General features: G+C 34.5%; 1 protein-coding gene across 8 annotated transcripts in view; it reads right to left on the bottom strand.

Annotated features, from left to right (window-relative positions):
- The window catches only part of LRRC7 (leucine rich repeat containing 7), a 550,975-nt gene that overhangs the window by 112,990 nt on the left and 420,649 nt on the right, over positions 1–17,336 (bottom strand). For all 8 annotated transcript variants that reach the window (XR_008294946.1, XM_053214212.1, XM_027058879.2 and 5 more), the window contains 2 exons: positions 5,916–6,045; positions 4,795–4,910 (listed from right to left, as the gene is read on the bottom strand). Coding sequence is in view for 7 of the 8 variants with exons in the window: in XM_053214212.1 (XP_053070187.1) it covers positions 4,795–4,910; positions 5,916–6,045 (246 nt within the window). In the remaining variant the exon portion in view is untranslated. The remainder of the gene's footprint in view (positions 1–4,794; positions 4,911–5,915; positions 6,046–17,336) is intronic.

Here is a 17,336-nt window from a genome sequence, read left to right as displayed (position 1 = left end):
TTCATTTTTATGAAGAATTATTTAAAATACTGTAACTTATTGATTTCATTCTTTTCTCTAATTCTTTCCCTTCAGTAGTCTGAGCAATCTTTAAAAAGTGAAAATCCCCATTTGCAATCCTCCAAATGCTTTCTATCACATCTAGAAAAAAATCCAAAATTGTTACCATGTCTTGTCAGATCTTACAAGATCTGGCCCTCCAAGCCCCTCCAGAAACTTCTGCAACTCTTTTCCCGGCTTAGTCCCACCAGCGCCACTTACTGGCCTTTTATCAGCCCACTACAAGGAGTAGCCAAACTCTTATCTGTCTGGAATATTCTTTCTCCACAACTTCACTTAATTAATTCCCATATGTCTTTTAGCTCTTAAATGCCATTTTCTCAAAGAGGCTTTTCCTGCCTCCTTATTTAAATAACTTTCCCCAGTGTAGTCTCTAAGTACCTTATACTTTCTTTGATGGAACACATCATAGTTTGTAATTATATATTTATTTTTGTGATTACAGTTTTGCTGGCTGAACTCCCCACAGAACTGTAGGCTCCATGATGGGAAGGAGTCATGTCTGTCATACTATTAAAGGAACCTACAGCTCCTATAGATGAGTCCCGAGAGCATGTCCTTTTGTTCTGTCACCTTTTTGTATTCCAAGAGGGAATTTTTAAAAATGCATTTTGAGGTATGTGAGGTTTGGCATCAGCTATGATATTCAATTGAAATGATCTATTTAGTATTGGCTTTAGCCTTTGTAGGACCAAATTGCCAAATGCCTACTTCAGCGTACTATCTGATATCCCTGAAATTGTGTATGATGCATAAATTGTGATTGCATAGGCATATATGTGATTGCCATCATAGTCACTCAGCAAAGTGGTAATATAAACAAAGCCTGCCACTGGATTCATTGTTAATTTCTGCATATTCACTTTTGAATAGAGGTACACATTTTAGATAGAACTTGGAATGAAAATTTCCTTAAGTCTTTAATATGTTGGAATTATTTCGGCCAATCCGTGAATACATATATTTTGACAATGGAAATGGAAAACATTACAATAATTAATAAGGATTGTGGAAATGGTTTATATTATATGCAAAAGGAGTGACCACTTCAAATGATTTAGTAAATTTGAAAAGATATTGATAGCCAATACAAATAGCAACAGTGTGCATTAGCCAGATAACTTTAGGAAGAATATAATAACCTCTCTGAGCTCATAAATATTTATAAAACATAAATAAGCATATAAAGAGTAATGGAGACTGATTTATATCATAGTTCTCTTTTTATGAAATTATTTGTTATACTAGTATTTATAACATGAAACTAAAATACGTAAAAACTGTTTGTAGTTTTTGGTTATTTAATTTCATTGAAGCCGGGAATTATGAAGTAAGGTGTTATGGGAAGAATTTTTCTACATCATATGGAGATGAATTGAAAGTAGAATATCAATTCTGCCACATCGAAATTATGTGAGAGGGAAACTCTCCGATATCATACAACAAAATGCATGACAAATCATCATCAATCCAGTCATAAATGTGGAGTGTAAGGAAAAGAGACTGTTAGAGGAGGACAAGTTACACTCAATTCTCCTTAGTCCCCCAGTAACGTATGTTAAAAGTGAGCTTCTATTTAGTATCACAAATGTGCAATAAATTGACCATAGGAACAATCTTGCAGTTGACAGTGCATGGGAATAATTTTTCCTAAACTATAATACCAAAATTTTTAAAATTCATTCTATTATAAATGTGAAATTGTGATAGTCATGACATTTGGATGACATTTCATATTTAATCTTTTATCCAAGCATTTCATATTTAATCTTTTATCCAGTTCTTTCTCTGATAGTAATGTTAAATTTGGCCTCAGATTTGGTTGAATATTGATTTTAATTGCAAGTCAAGTCATTGATTAATTCATTAACTAAGAAATATTAGTTGGCTCTATACTATGTTCTAGTCGTTGTAGTAGGAGAAAAATTAAGCTTATATAACTGACCTGATGAAATAAGTTCCTGGATATTGTGAGATTCTCAATGACTTATTCATATCTTTTGCCCTACCATCTAGCAATATGTCTGTCCCATTGTGGTTACTGAATTATCCTCTATTTGTTGAATAAATAACTTCATTAGCAGCCTTTCTACTTTCTTACACCATACACAAAAATAAACTCAAAATTGATCAATGACTTAAATGTGAGGCCTAAAACCACAAAACTCCTAGAAGAAAGCAAGCAGTAATTTCCTTGACATAGGCCATAGAAATATATTTCTAAATATGTCTCCTCAGGCAAGGGAAACAAAAGCAAAATTAAACTATTGGGACTATAAAAAAAAAAAACAACAAACAACTTCTGCACAGTGAAGGAAACCAGTAACAAAACCAAAAAGCAATCTACTGAGTGGGAGAAGATATTTACAAATGATATATCTGATAAGGGGCTAATATCCAAAATATATAAAAAAAAAAAAACTTATACAACTCAACACCAAACAAAAAATAAGCCAATTTAAAAATGGGCAGAGGACCTGAATAGTCATTTTTTTTCCAAAGAAGACATACAAATGGTCAACAGACACATGAAAAGGTGCTCAACATCATTAATCATCAGGGAAACGCAAATCAAAACCACAATGAGATATTACCTGTCAGAATAGCTAGAATCAAAAAGACAAGAAATAACAAGTGTTGGTGAAGATGTAGAGAAAAAGGAACCTTGCTGCACTGTTGGTGGGACTGTAAATTGGTGCAGCCACTATGGAAAACAGTATGGAGGTTCCTTAAAAAATTAAAAATGGAAATATTGTATTATCAAGTAACTCTACTACTGGGTATCTACCTAAGGTAAAGAAAATCAAAGCTGTAATTCAAAATGATATATGCACCCCTACACTTATTGTAGCATTATTTACAATATCCAAGGTATGGAAACAACCCAAGTGTCCATCCATAAATTGATGGATTAAATGTGATATATAGATATTTATGTCTCTATCTATAAATATATATTACTCAGCCACAAAAAAGAATGAGATCTTGCTATTTTCCAGGTCAAACAAGGATGGACCTAGAGGGCATACTGTTAAGTGAAGTCAAGTTAGACAAAGACAAATACCATATGATCTCACTCATGTGGAATTTAAGAAACAAAACAAGACAAGAAACAAACAAAAAAAGACATTTAAATACAGAGAAGAAACTTGTGGTTGCAAGAGGGGAAGTGGGTGAGGGGATGGCTGAAAGCGATAAAGGAGATTAAGAGTACACTTATAGTGATGAGCATTGAGTAATGTTTGGAATTATTGAATCATTATATTGTACATCTGACATTAATGGAATACTATATGTTAATTATGCCTCAATAAAAATAGTCAAAAAACAACTTTATTAGTATTACTTCTAATTATGGGTCATTTTAAATATTTGATAAGCATATTTTCTATATCATCATGCAGATTATTACTGAATAAAAGTTGAGCAGACCAAGAATTTAAGAGAGAAAACCCCTCTCCAAGTTACAACAGTAATGGAGCTCAGTTCCATTGGGGACTGTAATGGAATCTACTGAGAATCCATCTTCCTATTATATCTACATTATCATATTTCCTAATCTTATTCATAAGAATATAATTAGAAAATTTTGAAAAATGTTTTGCTGAAAGTCATGTAGAACATTCAAAGCATTTCTCTCATTTTCCTGTCTGGTAACCCAGTCCAAACAGGAGAATGAGATTGATTTGATTGGACTTACTCTTGTACCAAGGTATGAAGCTTCCTTGTCATCTTGATTTTAAAAATTAAATCCCAAACCTTTTAATAAAATGCCTTATTCTCTTATATGGAATATTATTGAATTACTAAGTGAATGTGATTTTTGAAAATCACATTATTATTATTATTTTCTTCAAACCAACAAACAAATGAGAACTCGTACATCCATCTTGAAACTTACAGATCTCAACATTCTTAATGATTCCATCTTTGACAGTTTCATTGCAATCTCTGTTTCTCATTCTATCACTTGTCTGACTGAAATTTATTTTATATGTTCTATTCTATAATCATTTTATCTACTGAGTAGTTATCTTCAGTCAATATTTATTTTTATCCTTTCCTATTGGAGGGCAATTGTGGTGGAAACAAAGATGAATTGCAGTTTTGCTTTTATGTTTTTGCGTATCCACCACTATAACAACTTTGTCACAAGAAGAGCACCTATCTTTTCTTTTTTTGCCTTGCTCTGAACATGACTAAATAGCCATTTGGTTGTCTTTACCATAATGTACAAACTTTATGGCTTTTGATATTAGCTAATTGGCAATATTCTTTCAGCATTTTGATGGTGTCGACAAGACACACATTGTCCAGTTAATTTACTGGAGACATAAATATGTACACAAAAATATATACATATGAATACATACATATATACTTATAAACATATTTTAAGTAATAAATTTTGTAGCTTTTTATTATAATCTTTTCATGTTTTCATAATATTATGATTTCTGAATATAGGAGGGTTTTAGTATATAAATTTGGGTGTACAAATTTTATGTAATTTAAACATAATAAATCTATGATCTGAAATTAATCAAATGCACAAATTTAGAAATATCAGTTTAAAAATAATTTAGCTTCTGCCATTTTCTCAATAAAACATGGATATCTACATTCTATAAACCTCATAAGACAGAAAATATTTTTTAAATCATTAACAAGATATAATAATAATTTACTTTTAGTAAATAGCTAATATGTGATTGTGAAATGTTGCAGAAATACCTGTTGTCACTCAAATTTAAGACTCTTAGTTTCTGCATCTGTCCAATCTCTTCAGGAAGAAATTCCAGTTTATTGGAACGTAGAGACATAACTGTTACATTCTTACAGCTTCCAATCTATGGGTAACAAAAGAAAATAAAGAAATACACTGTAAACCATTTTATATTAATTTTTAATTTTAAAATACTTAATTTACAGATTTCCTTGTCACTTTTAAGACTCCCTTAATATGTCTATTGTTTTATTTTTTATAATCCACTCTTTAAAATATGTGTATATATAATATATATTCCTCTAGGTATTAAGGCAACATATATCTCATATTCTTTTGCACATTAGGAAGGAAGAATTTTCTTTATAATTTTGTTATTTAGAATGCTCACTAACTTCATTGTTTTAATAAGTTACATTGTTTTTATTGTCCATCCAAGTGAGTGCTAACACATCTATGTTTCTCATAGATCATACATACTCAAAAGATGTTGACATTGTCTTGACAAAGTTAGTTTTATTTCATGTTGCAATGGTACTTGTTATTTCTATTCATAACTTTTGGTTTTAAAATAATGGCATATTGATTATTGTTCCTTCATTATGAAAATGTTTAGTATAAAATGTTAAATTGAAAATATACCCCACATTTTTTTCTTGACATTAATAAATAAAAATCCCACTTAGAAAGAAAAACCAACAGAACCTCCTGGTGAATTCTAAAATAAAAATAATATTATTATGCCACATGATACCTAGAAAAACTATTTACGTTAAAAATCTTTCACTTCAGAAATGGAAATGTAATGATCCCAGAATGCTATTTATCATTATTCTTAAGAGCAAAATATTTAAATTATATAAACTGCATTCCTTAGCATTGAGTAACTTACAATATTTTATTACTTTTCTTTGCAAGTAGTGTTTGAGTCAAATGCATTTTCTGAGTCAAATATAAGCACTTATCACATATTACTTAAAGGATAATAATCAATAAATACTTATACAGATAACTCCTATATACATTGACAGCTCAACTCATGAATCTACATTGCTACTGCACCAGTTAAGACTTAATCCCAAAACATATTCATTAAAAGTTAGTTAACAAAAACAAGTTTATTTCTCACTTCTCTGGGTAATTCTGGAAGGAAATTCTCATCGACTGCTAACGTTCGAAGACTATGAAGGTAGCCGATAGTAGAAGGTAGAGACTCCAATTCATTACAGCTACAGTCAAATTCTTCTAATAAAGATAAACTGAAAAGTTAAATACATTAGTTAGACATTTTAAAAGGTAAAATGGCAAAAGAGCTTTTAAAAGGCCACATATCCAAGTTCACTGAACAAAAAAAAGTTATTCATTTATGACTACAATGGTATCATATACATTGTTTTATCAGTTCAGCCAAATGGTTCAACCAATGCTATTTAATAAGTGGCTCAACTTATGGGGCACCTGGGTGGTTTGGTTGGTTAAGCATCCTACTCTTGGTTTGGGTCAAGTCATGATCTCACGTTTCATGAGTTTGAGCCTCGCATTGGGCTCTGTGCTGACCATGCAGAGACTGCTTGGGATTCTCTCTCTCTCTCAGTCTCTCTCTGTCTGCCTCTCTGCCCCTCCCCCGCTTATGCTCTCTGATTCTCTCAAAAATAGATAAACTCTAAAAAAAATTTAAAAAGAAAAGAAAATGACACAAGGTTTTGTTTGTTTGTTTTATACAACTTAAGTGTCATTTTAGCTTGATATTCATAATGTATATCCTTGGAGTGGATGCATATAAGTGGCATGGGATAGGTAGAAGGGTGTGAAGGGCAGGTCCACAAAGGAATAGTAAGGGGGGCAAAACATTAACAACAAATCACTGATTAAATTTTAGGTTTACTAAGCACTTTAAAGATAAAAATAATCTTTACCTTATAACAACTCTATAAGATAGCTATTATTTTTAAACCCATTTTACAGATAAGGAAATTGAGGCTGAAAGAGGCTAAGTAATTTGCCCAGGGCCACACAAAGTAGGAAATCTGAGAGCTTAAATGCACACAGTATGCCTCTGCTGTATTTTCTTGCCTCTTAGCCACTGCATCTGTAGCCAAGTAGCCGAGAGTACAGAGAGGGCTCATTTCAGCCTGCAGATATGTTCAGTTTGGTTTACATAGTATTTTAAAATGTGGTAAACTCTACATAATGATCGAGATTCTTGGTACCTCTTGAAAGAGGAAGATCTGGCAATACTGGGTTGATATTTCTCCATGACAGGCAATAGAAACAGAGTAATGGCTGCTGCCTTCACATGAACACAGTTCTTTAGTTTATCACAATCCCTACTACCCCATATATAGCCAGTTTTGACCCAGATCTACAGAAAGAAATTCTATAAATGCACATTCAAGTTATCACCAGGGAACAAGAAATTTCAATATCTGGTTTGAGATAGCTGGGAAAGAAAGATGGCCTGTCACTAGGGAAGCACTATCTGTATTTAAGTTGTCACTGATGTTGTTGTTAATATTATTACACTGTTATTACCATTCATAACATCATTATTACTGTGATAGGAAGGAACCCCCAAGAGCAAGGATCTTGCTGTTATAAAGCGAAGGATGAATTAGAGTTAGTTGGATTTAAAGTTGTATAATCAGCTTCCATCAGCTGACTTGAATGCAATTTACCCCCATCATTTAGTTAATGAGTAAACACAGAAATTAAACATTATAGGTTTTAAGTCAGTCAGAATGGACTTGTGCCCAAGCTCTGTCACTTACTAGATGTGTTACCTTGGGTACCAAACAATAAAACAAAGACCACAGCTCAAACACCAAAGCTGATTTTCTTTACCTGCCAGGCAAAGGAACATACCAGGGAAGAAATTCACAGAGTAGTGCTCTGACGGGGAAAAGTCAGTGCCCAAAGGGGGTGGGTAACAGTGGGATGTGCTCATTAAAGATCAAAATTTGCATTATGGAGAGGGTGGAATGAGTTCACAAGCCTGTGTACTGTTACATAAATCAAGTCCTGTTAACCACGGGTCAGGAAAGAATAATTTGGTAGGTTAAGTCTGACCCTGAACCGAGGTAACTCATGATTCATAGTCCTTAACAGTTTCAGCTACTTAGAACCACGTGTAGTGAAACACAGCATTCAGCTTTGAATAATATCTCATAAGCAAGTGCTGCTTAAGTGAACAATTTTCCTTTTTCTCTGAGCCTTAGTTTCTTCACATTTGCAAAGAGAATACTAGCAATTCCTGCCTCATGCAGTTGCTCTGAGTATTTTATGAAATATTGTAAGTAAAGGATTTAGCACCTTTGCTAAATCCTGCCATAAAAATACATGCTCAGGAAATGTTTTCTCTTTGTATTAGTGAACCCTGATGAATTTGTTTCTAAAACTTTGAGGCCGCACATGCAGGGGTGGTTATGTTGCTGGTACCAGGTGTGTATGGCTCTGTGTGTGTGTGTGTGTATGTGTGTGTGTGTTGGTGGGGGCAGGAATCAATGTATGTGGGAAACCCTGTAACAGTTTTTTTCTTTAAAAAAAGTCTAGCATAGTGCCTTACATAGTGTACTTAGTGTACTTAAGTACATAGTGTACTTAATATATTTGGTAGAATTGAATAAACCATGTATGGATGATTTAGGGTTATGTACTCAGCAAGTGACCGGTCATAAAAGTGCCAGAGGCTTTCAAAAATAAAAATTTCAGATGTACCTTCAGAGAAGAAGTCAAAGACTTAAACAGTTCAAAATATAATTAACGTTTTTCGTTTTTCTTTTCTTTTATAAAAACATGTTTTGAGGGGCGCCTGGGTGGCTCAGTCGGTTAAGCGTCTGACTTCGGCTCAGGTCATGATCTTGTGGTGTGTGAGTTCAAGCCCGGGTAGGCTCTGTGCTGACAGCTCGGAGCCTGGAGTCTGCTTTGGATTCTGTGTCTCCCTCTATCTCTGTCTCTCCCCCACTTGCGCTCTGTCTCTCTCTCAGAAATAAATAGACATTAAAAAAAATTAAAAAAAAACAAAAACCCCCATGTTTTGAGTTTAGTTTTGAGTCACAGTAAGGCAGCCTTTTGTGCGGTTCTGATATGAACAAATTTCAATCATCATGGTTTCATTAAATAACATTGTACCCCCACAACATGGCTCAAACATAAGTATACTTACTAACTGTGAGAAACTGCATAAAGTATAAACTTCGCTCTTAACTCTTGGGTCCACAAATCACAATGTAAATAACAGATGGGCATCATGACTAGTCACATTACTTCCTTCAAAGTCTGTCAGTGATTTGTGTCTGAACGTCTGTCATTCAGTTCACACACAAACAGTACATCATGTAGTTGCATTGCCTTCTTGTCAATCAGCGGTAGATAGATACTATAGGTATAATAATTCAATATTATAGCACTATTACTGCTGAAAAATCTCTTGGTCTCCCTAATGCTCTTGGTGAGTTAAATGAAAATGTGAAAACTTGCTTTTGATCACCAAGAGCAAATTCACTAATCCAGCCAATGGACCAAGGAGTTATTTCAACTTTGAAAGCCTATTATCTTACACAGACTTTGCAATAAGCTATCAATGCTACAACTGGAGATCATGAAATTTATTTAGCTGAGTTTTGGAAGAAATATGACATAAAGCATACAAATGAAAGTATTTAAGCAGCATGGCAGGAAGTAACAGCAAGTAGTACACGTGCATTACAGCAGGAACTTTTAACACAATGTGCGAACAACCTTGGAGGACTTGAATCAAACATAACTGGAGTTGTAGAAGAAAGAGGGTCACCTGGGTGGCTCAGTCTGTTAAGCATCCAACTCTTGATTTTGACTCAGGTCATGATTTCACAGGTTTGTGAGTGTGAGCCCCACTTCGGGCTCTGTGCTGGCAGTGCGGAGTCTACTTGGGAGTCTTTCTCTCTCACTCTCTGCCCCTCCCATGCTCTGGCTTTCTCTCTCTCTCTTTTTTTCTCTCAAAATAAATAAATAAACTTAAAAAACAATAAGAAATAGCGGACTGTGGGCATAATGCCTGTCACTATTCAAGGTACTGTAAATATGCTGCCAGAGGAACTTGGTAAACTCATTGACATAAATGAGGAAAGCGGTTATAATGAAAAGGATGAAGACATCCTGGAGGAAGCCATGCTGGTAATAAACTTCACAGTAAAGGAACTCTCAGAGAGGTTTCACGACACAAAAGCACAAAGGACAGAAGTTTGGAAGACAATTCAAACTTAAAACGTCAATTCACTGATGCATAGAAAAGACATTCACTGTGAGTTATAATTTACATGATGAAAAGGCAAGTGATGTTCAAACTAATCTTGATAACTTTTTTTACAAAAAATATCACTGTAATTCTTGATGTTCCTACTGTTTACAAGGACAGCAAACAAGATAAATATTACTTTTACTATTTTTCCATTTCCCTATACAATTATAACCAATTGTAACAGTATTTAATGTCCTGAAAAAGGTTTTAAAGACCTCAGGCAGTACTATCATGGTTTTCCCTCAATGATTATTAAGACCGTTGCATGGTTTCAGCTTCCATGGCCATTTCCACAATCTTCCGCTACTGTGCAAGGTGAGAACTTCCTGCATTAAAAAGACAACATTTGACTGCACTAAGGGCTGTACTGAATTAATAATTTATAGTCGAAGTATTTTACATCTCTGGGTTAGAGAGAAAGCTAGTGGTGCAAAACACACACTCTTCAATGATCTCTGACATTTAAAAGATTTAAACTCATAACATTCCAGCTGACTTTGCTGATGGTTATCTTGTTAGAAATCACTTAAGGTATTCTAATATAGGCTCCTCTCTGAAAAGAGTTATATCACATTTACTCAGATTATCACTGGCTTTCAAAAGATAGATCAAAATAAGTGAAATAGGTCACTAGAAAAAGACAAATAATGTCTTATCTCACTTATATGTGGAACCTAAAACAAAACAAAACTGAGCCCATAGATTCGGAGAACAGATTGGTGCTGGCCAGAAATGAGGGTAAGGGATGGGAGAAATGAATGAGTGTGGTCAAAAGGTACAAACTTCCAAAATACTTCATGGGGATATAATGTACAGCCTGGTGACTATAGTTAACAGCACGGTATTGCATATTTTAAAGTTGTTAAGAAAATAGATCTTAAAAGTTCTCATCACAAGAAAAAATTGTTTGTAACTATGTTTGGTGATGACTATTAACTAGACTTTGTGGTGGCCATTTCACAATATATACAAATATTGAATCATTATGTTGTACACCTGAAACTAATGTAATGTTATATCAGTTATATCTTAGTAAAAAACACATTCGGTATACTTTTTGCAAGAGAAAGACCAAAAGTTCCCTTTTTTTAGAATTGTTATCTATAGTCTATAATTGGACACACTGAAAGGAAAAATCAACAGCAAGGAAAGTGTAAAGTAGTGCTTCCCAAACTTCAGTGTGCCTATGAATCACCAGCCAAACTTATTAAAATGCAGATTCAGATTCAGTGGTTGGGATGAGCCCAGATTCTGCATTTGTAACAAGCTCATAGGTGATGTAAATGCCCCTAGTCCTAGGGCCACACACTGGGTTTGTTGTAAAGCTTTAAATAAATACAGCTCTTACAAATATTTCCAGAGTTACACTTAAACACACACACACACACACACACACACACACACAAAACAGACATACTCATAAAAGATAAAATCTCCATAAATATTACAAGAGTTGTGTTCTGTAAAGCTTTGCCTTAGTTCACACATGACTACTACTACTGAAGTATGCTACTGAAGGTAGTAATGCTTGAAATTAAACAGTAATGGTATTGACTTCATTTTCTAAAATTACCCTCTCTGTTTTTCTCTAGTTTGGTTTTCATGAACTAGTTTTGGCTGGGAAGTTATTACTGTAACATTAACCTTCAAGTACCTAGCTAAATGATAAGACTGTGAATATATTATGTAGATAATCTATAATTTCGCTTTAACATCATTCAGGACCATTAGAAACCATTAGATACTATTAAATCTTCTATTAATGTAGATGGTAAAAAACATAAAAATAAATGGGTTTGGGCTTCACTTTCCTTGTTCAGTTTTCACTCATTAGAAATAATGTAATTCAGTAGAAAATATTCAGACAGGCATGGGTTCTAATTCTAGTGTGGCCACTTAATAGCTGACTAATTTTGTCTACTATTACTTCCTGTTTTCTCATCTATAAAATTGGTTGATAATGCTTACTATATAGAGTTTCAAAGAGGATTAAATGTATGCTAAGCCCCTGGTATAGATATGGCACTCCATTAAAATGGCCAAGATGGAGAGCACCCTAAAAAAAATCTTGAACAATGTTTCTGAAATACGTAAAAGTTATCCTGTGGTAATTCAGTTTTTAAAATGAGTTTTTCATATAAACAAAACCTTCTAGTAGACAAAATGTAAAACTACCTGAAATTGATTAGTAAGGCATGGGAGCTAGACAAATTTAAGGTGATATGAAAGAAATTAAATTAAATTTAATTGTATTTGTGAAGATTTAGTAGAAATAGATATATAGGCATAACATGGAGATATTGTGGGTTTGGTTCCAGACTGTCAAAATAAAGTGAATGTTGCAATAAAGTGAGTCAAATGAATATTTTGGTTTTCCTATTATATATTGGTGCATGTAAAAGTTATGTTTACATTATACTATAGTCTATTAAGTGTATAATAGCATTAGGTATAAAAAATATACATACCATAATTAAAAATGTTTTTTTGCTAAAAAACGCTAACCATCATCTGAGCTTTCAGAGAGTTGTAATCCTTTTGCTGGTGGAGGCTCCCGCCTTGATGTTGATGGCAGCTAACTGATCAGGGTGGTGGTTGCTGAAGGTTTTCATAAAATTTCTTAAAATAAGACAACAGTGAAGTCTACCATATCAATCGACTCTTCCTTTCATGAACAATGCTCTGTGACGTGATGTTGTTTGATACTATTTTGCATACAGTAGAACTTCTTTCAAAACAGGAGTCAATCTTCTCAAACCCTGCTGCTGCTTTATCAATTAAGTTTATGTAATATCCTAAGTCCTGTGTTGTCATTTCAACAATCTTCACAGCATCTTCACCAGGAGTAGATTCCATCTCAGGAAACCACCATCTTTGCTCATCCATAAGAAGAAACTCCCCATCCATTAATGTTTCATCATGAGATTGTAGAAATTCAGTCACATCTTCAGGCCCCACTTCTAATTCCAGTTCTCCTGTTGTTTCCACCCCATCTGCAGGTATGTCCTGCACTGAAGTCTTGAACCCCTCAAAGTCATCCATGAGGGTTGGAATCAACTTCTTCCAATTTCCCTTTAATCTTAATATTTTGACCTCTTCCCATGGATTATGAATATTCTTCATGACATCTAGAAGAATGAATCCTTTCTAGGAGGCTTTCAATTTACTTTTCCCAGATCCATTTAAGGCATCACTATCTATGCAGTTATAGCCTTACAAATTATATCTTTTTTAAAAGTTTATTTATTTATTTTAAGAGAGAGAGAGAGAGAGCCAGCAGGGGAGTGGGAGAGAGAGAGAGAGGGAGAGAGAGAAAGAATCCCAAGCAGGCTCACAGAGAGCCTGATGTGGGGCTCGAGTCCACGAACCATGAGATCATGACCTGAGTGGAAGTCAAAAGTCAGACTTTTAACTGACTGAGCCACCCAGGTGCCCCAATTCAAATTATATTTCTTAAATGATAAGACTTGGAAGTGAAAATGACTTGGATCCATGGACTGCAGAATGGATGTTGTGTACAACATCAGTCTCATTCTACATCTCCATCAGAGCTCCTGAATGATAGGTGCATTTTCAATGAACAGTAATATTTTGAAAGGAATCTTTTTTTCTGAACAGTAGGTCTCAACAGTGGGCTTAAAATATTCAGTAAATCATTTTGTAAATAGATGTCCTGTCATCCAGGTTTGTTGTTCCATTTATAGAGCACAGGCAGAGGAGATTTAGTGAAACTCTTAAGGGCCCTAAGATTTTTGGAATGGTAAATGAGCATTGGCATCTCGCTTAAAATCACCAGCTGCATTAGCCTCTTGAAAGGCATTAGCCTCTTGAAAGGCATTGGCCTTTCAAAACAGCCTGTGTTTTGAAACTCCAAAGCCATACATTAACTTCTTCTCTCTAGCTATTAAAGTCCTAGATGATATCTTCTTCCAATAGGTGGCTGTTTCATCTACATTGAAAATCTATTGTTTAGTGTTGCTACTTTCAGGAATTATTATGGTTAGATCTTCTGGATAATGTGCTGCAGCCTGTACCTCAGCAATTGCTGCTTCACCTGGCACTTTTATCTTATGGAAACAGCTTCTTTCCTTAAGCTTCCTATACCAACCTCTGCTAGCTTCAGACTTTTCTTCTGCAGCCTCCTCACCTCTCTCAGCCTTCAAAGAATTGGAAGAGGTTCTTGCTCTGGATTAGGCATTGTTAGGGCAGGGAATATTGGGGCTAGTTTGATCTTCTGTCCAGACCATAAAACTTTCTCCATATCAGCAACAAGACCGTCTTGTTTTTCTTATTATTTGTGTGTTCACTGGAATAGCAGTCTTAATCTCCTTGAAGAACTTTTCCTGTGCATTCACAGCTTGTCTGTTTGACACCAGAGGCCTAGATTTAGGCTTATCTTGGATTTTGACATGACTTCCTCACTAAGCTAAATCATTTCTAGCTTTTGATTTAAAGTGTGAGTTACGCAACTCTTTCTTTCACTTGAACACTTAGAGGCTGCTGTAAGGTTAGTAATTGGTCTATTTTCAATATTATTCTTTCTCAGCAAATAGACAAGGCTGAGGAGAGGGAGGTTGATGGGGGAATGCCTGGTTGATAGACAATTTAGAACACAAACGACATTTACCAATGAAGTTCACCATCTTGCATGAGTGCAGTTCATGGTGCCCCCAAACAATTACAATAGTAACATCAAAGATCACTGATCACAGATCAATCACCAAAACAAATATAATAATAATGAAAAAGTTTGAATTACGGTGATAATTGCCAAATGTTACACAGAGACATGACATGAGTAAATGATGTTGGAAAAATGGCACTGATAGTGTTACTTAATGCAAACCTTCATTTTGTAAAAAATGCAGTATCTGCGAAGTGCAATAAAATGAGGTATATCTGTAATAACTAAAGGGAGAGATATAAAACTTGTTTGGAGAACATTTAGAATGGGCACATAGTGAATGCTAAGTAACTTTTGCCATTATCCTTATTTTCATATGTTGTAAAATAAATTTCATTTAATTTAGGCCAAGAATCAAGTTTTAGACTCTACCCTTAATTTTCTCATTAATATTTGGTAAGTCACTTGTGCTACTTCTAAATAATGCAAGAAATTAACAGAAATTAAACTAATTCTTTTCTATGGTGTTTATTAAATGAAACTCACCCAGTTTTTATACTAAATCCTACAGTCTAAGATGAAATCAGTCAAACTGTGGTGGAAACAGCATTTGTTAGGAGTAGTCAATCATTTAGCGATTTTACCCGTGAAACATCTATGTTAACTGATTTTGAACAGTTACCATCATTATCAAGATAATATACTTTTCATTTGACCCAATTTTCCCATTTTTCCAAAGTAATCACTGATCTTTCCCTTCCTTTGAACCCTTTAGGAAGTTAATTAAGTTGACTGAAAAGAAAATCTATAATTTTTTTTATTATAGGAGAAAAGTACCACCCAAATGTAAAATTCTATTTAAGTATTGTTTTAAGTGAACATATCTATAATCCATGAGTAGAAAATAGCTTTGCCATTGAAGAAGACCACTAAAAAAAGATTCTATATGTGTTGCTTGGGTGGCTGAGTTGGTTAAGTGTCTGACTCGATTTTGGCTCAGGTCATGATTTCGTGGGTCATGGGATTGAGCCCCTGTCGGGCTCAATTCTGACAGCACAGAGCCTGCTTAGGATTTTTCTCTTTCTCTACCCTTCCTCTGCTTGCATGTACGCTCTCTTTCTCTCAATATAATACATAAATAAACTAAAAAAAAAAAAGATTCTATATGCTTCAAGATAGGATACTGAAAGATTTTTTAACCAACAAAAAAGTAGAAACATTTCATTTATGCTGCATTTAGAATTTGGCGACAGCCCATAAATGGTCACAATCCTAAAATATTGGGACAGGGAGTGAAGGAGAAACTAGGCAGTAGAGGACAATGGCTCTTAAATGGAAATCATTGCTGGTTTTGTCCCTTAACTGGAATCTTATACAATCATAAATGAAATTCCATTTGATCATTTCTCTGTACTTTTCTCAATAACTTTTATTTTTTCTGTAAGGATAACTCGACCACTTCAGGAAATAGATTATAATCTTTTTCTTTTGTGTCTTAAATTTCTCTCTCTAGCTCCTTAGACTTTTCAACCAAATACTATGATTCTAAAAGCTTATCTCTGAGGACTCTGCTAAAAAGCATAGAATAATTTCAAACACTGCTTTTCTTTTCTTTTCTTTTCTTTTCTTTTTTAATGTTTTTCTTTATTTTTTGAGAGAGAGAGAAACAGAGTGCGAATAGGGCGGGGCAGAAAGAGAGGGAGACACAGAATCGGAAGCAGGCTCCAGGCTCTGAGCTGTCAGCACAGAGGCCATGCAGAGCTCAAACCCATGAACGGCAAGACCATGACCTGAGTGGAAGTTGGACGCTTAACCGACTGAGCCACCCAGGCACCCCTAAAACACTGCTTTTCTTGAGAGTATATTTTATAAGTTCAAATATGTATGTCATGGACTGAATGTTTTTGTCCCACTTCCCAATTCATATTTTAAAGTCTTAACCTCCAGTGTGATAGTGTTTAGATGTGAGCCTTTGGGAAGTAAATCAGTGTTAGATGATGTCTTTGAGGATGGGGCCCTCATAATGGGATCGGTGCCCTTGTAAGAAGAGATGCTAGAGAACCAGCCTCTCTCCCTCTTTCTCTGTTTTTCTTTTTGTGCATCACAAAGAAAAGGTTGTGTGAGCACAGTGAAAGATGGTAGCTGCTTGTAAGCCAAAAGAGGAGACCTCAAAATGAAACCTATCTTGCCAACACTTTGATTCTGGACTTCCCAGCCTCCAGAACTGTGATACATAAATTTATGTTGTTTAAGCCACCTAGTCTGTGATATTTTATTATGGTAGCCTGAGAAGACTAAGACAATATATTATTATACTTGCAAATCAGTATAAAACATTTTTCTAAGAACTTGATGTTATCATGTTATTAATCATCACACAAAAGAACATAAACAGCAGTAAATAAATGTCTTTTTGATTATTACTATTAAAGCCTATTATAATTTATTGAAGGCTATCTAACAACAACCTCTGAGATGTCTCACAACAACCTCTGAGATGAATTATTATTTCCATTTCTCAGATGAAACAATTGCAGTTCTGAGATGTGAAGTGACATGTCCAAGGTCAATTAGTTTAATCAGTGGAGAAGCCAGGATTGGAATCTGTCTAGTTCCAAGGCTTGCAAACATGCCCCTCTGCCATACTGCTT

This window comes from Acinonyx jubatus, chromosome C1, assembly GCF_027475565.1.
Source record: "Acinonyx jubatus isolate Ajub_Pintada_27869175 chromosome C1, VMU_Ajub_asm_v1.0, whole genome shotgun sequence".
Taxonomy (NCBI): Eukaryota; Metazoa; Chordata; class Mammalia; order Carnivora; family Felidae; genus Acinonyx; species Acinonyx jubatus.
Note: the sequence above shows the minus strand (reverse complement) of the source record. Positions and strands in the feature narration are given on the sequence as shown.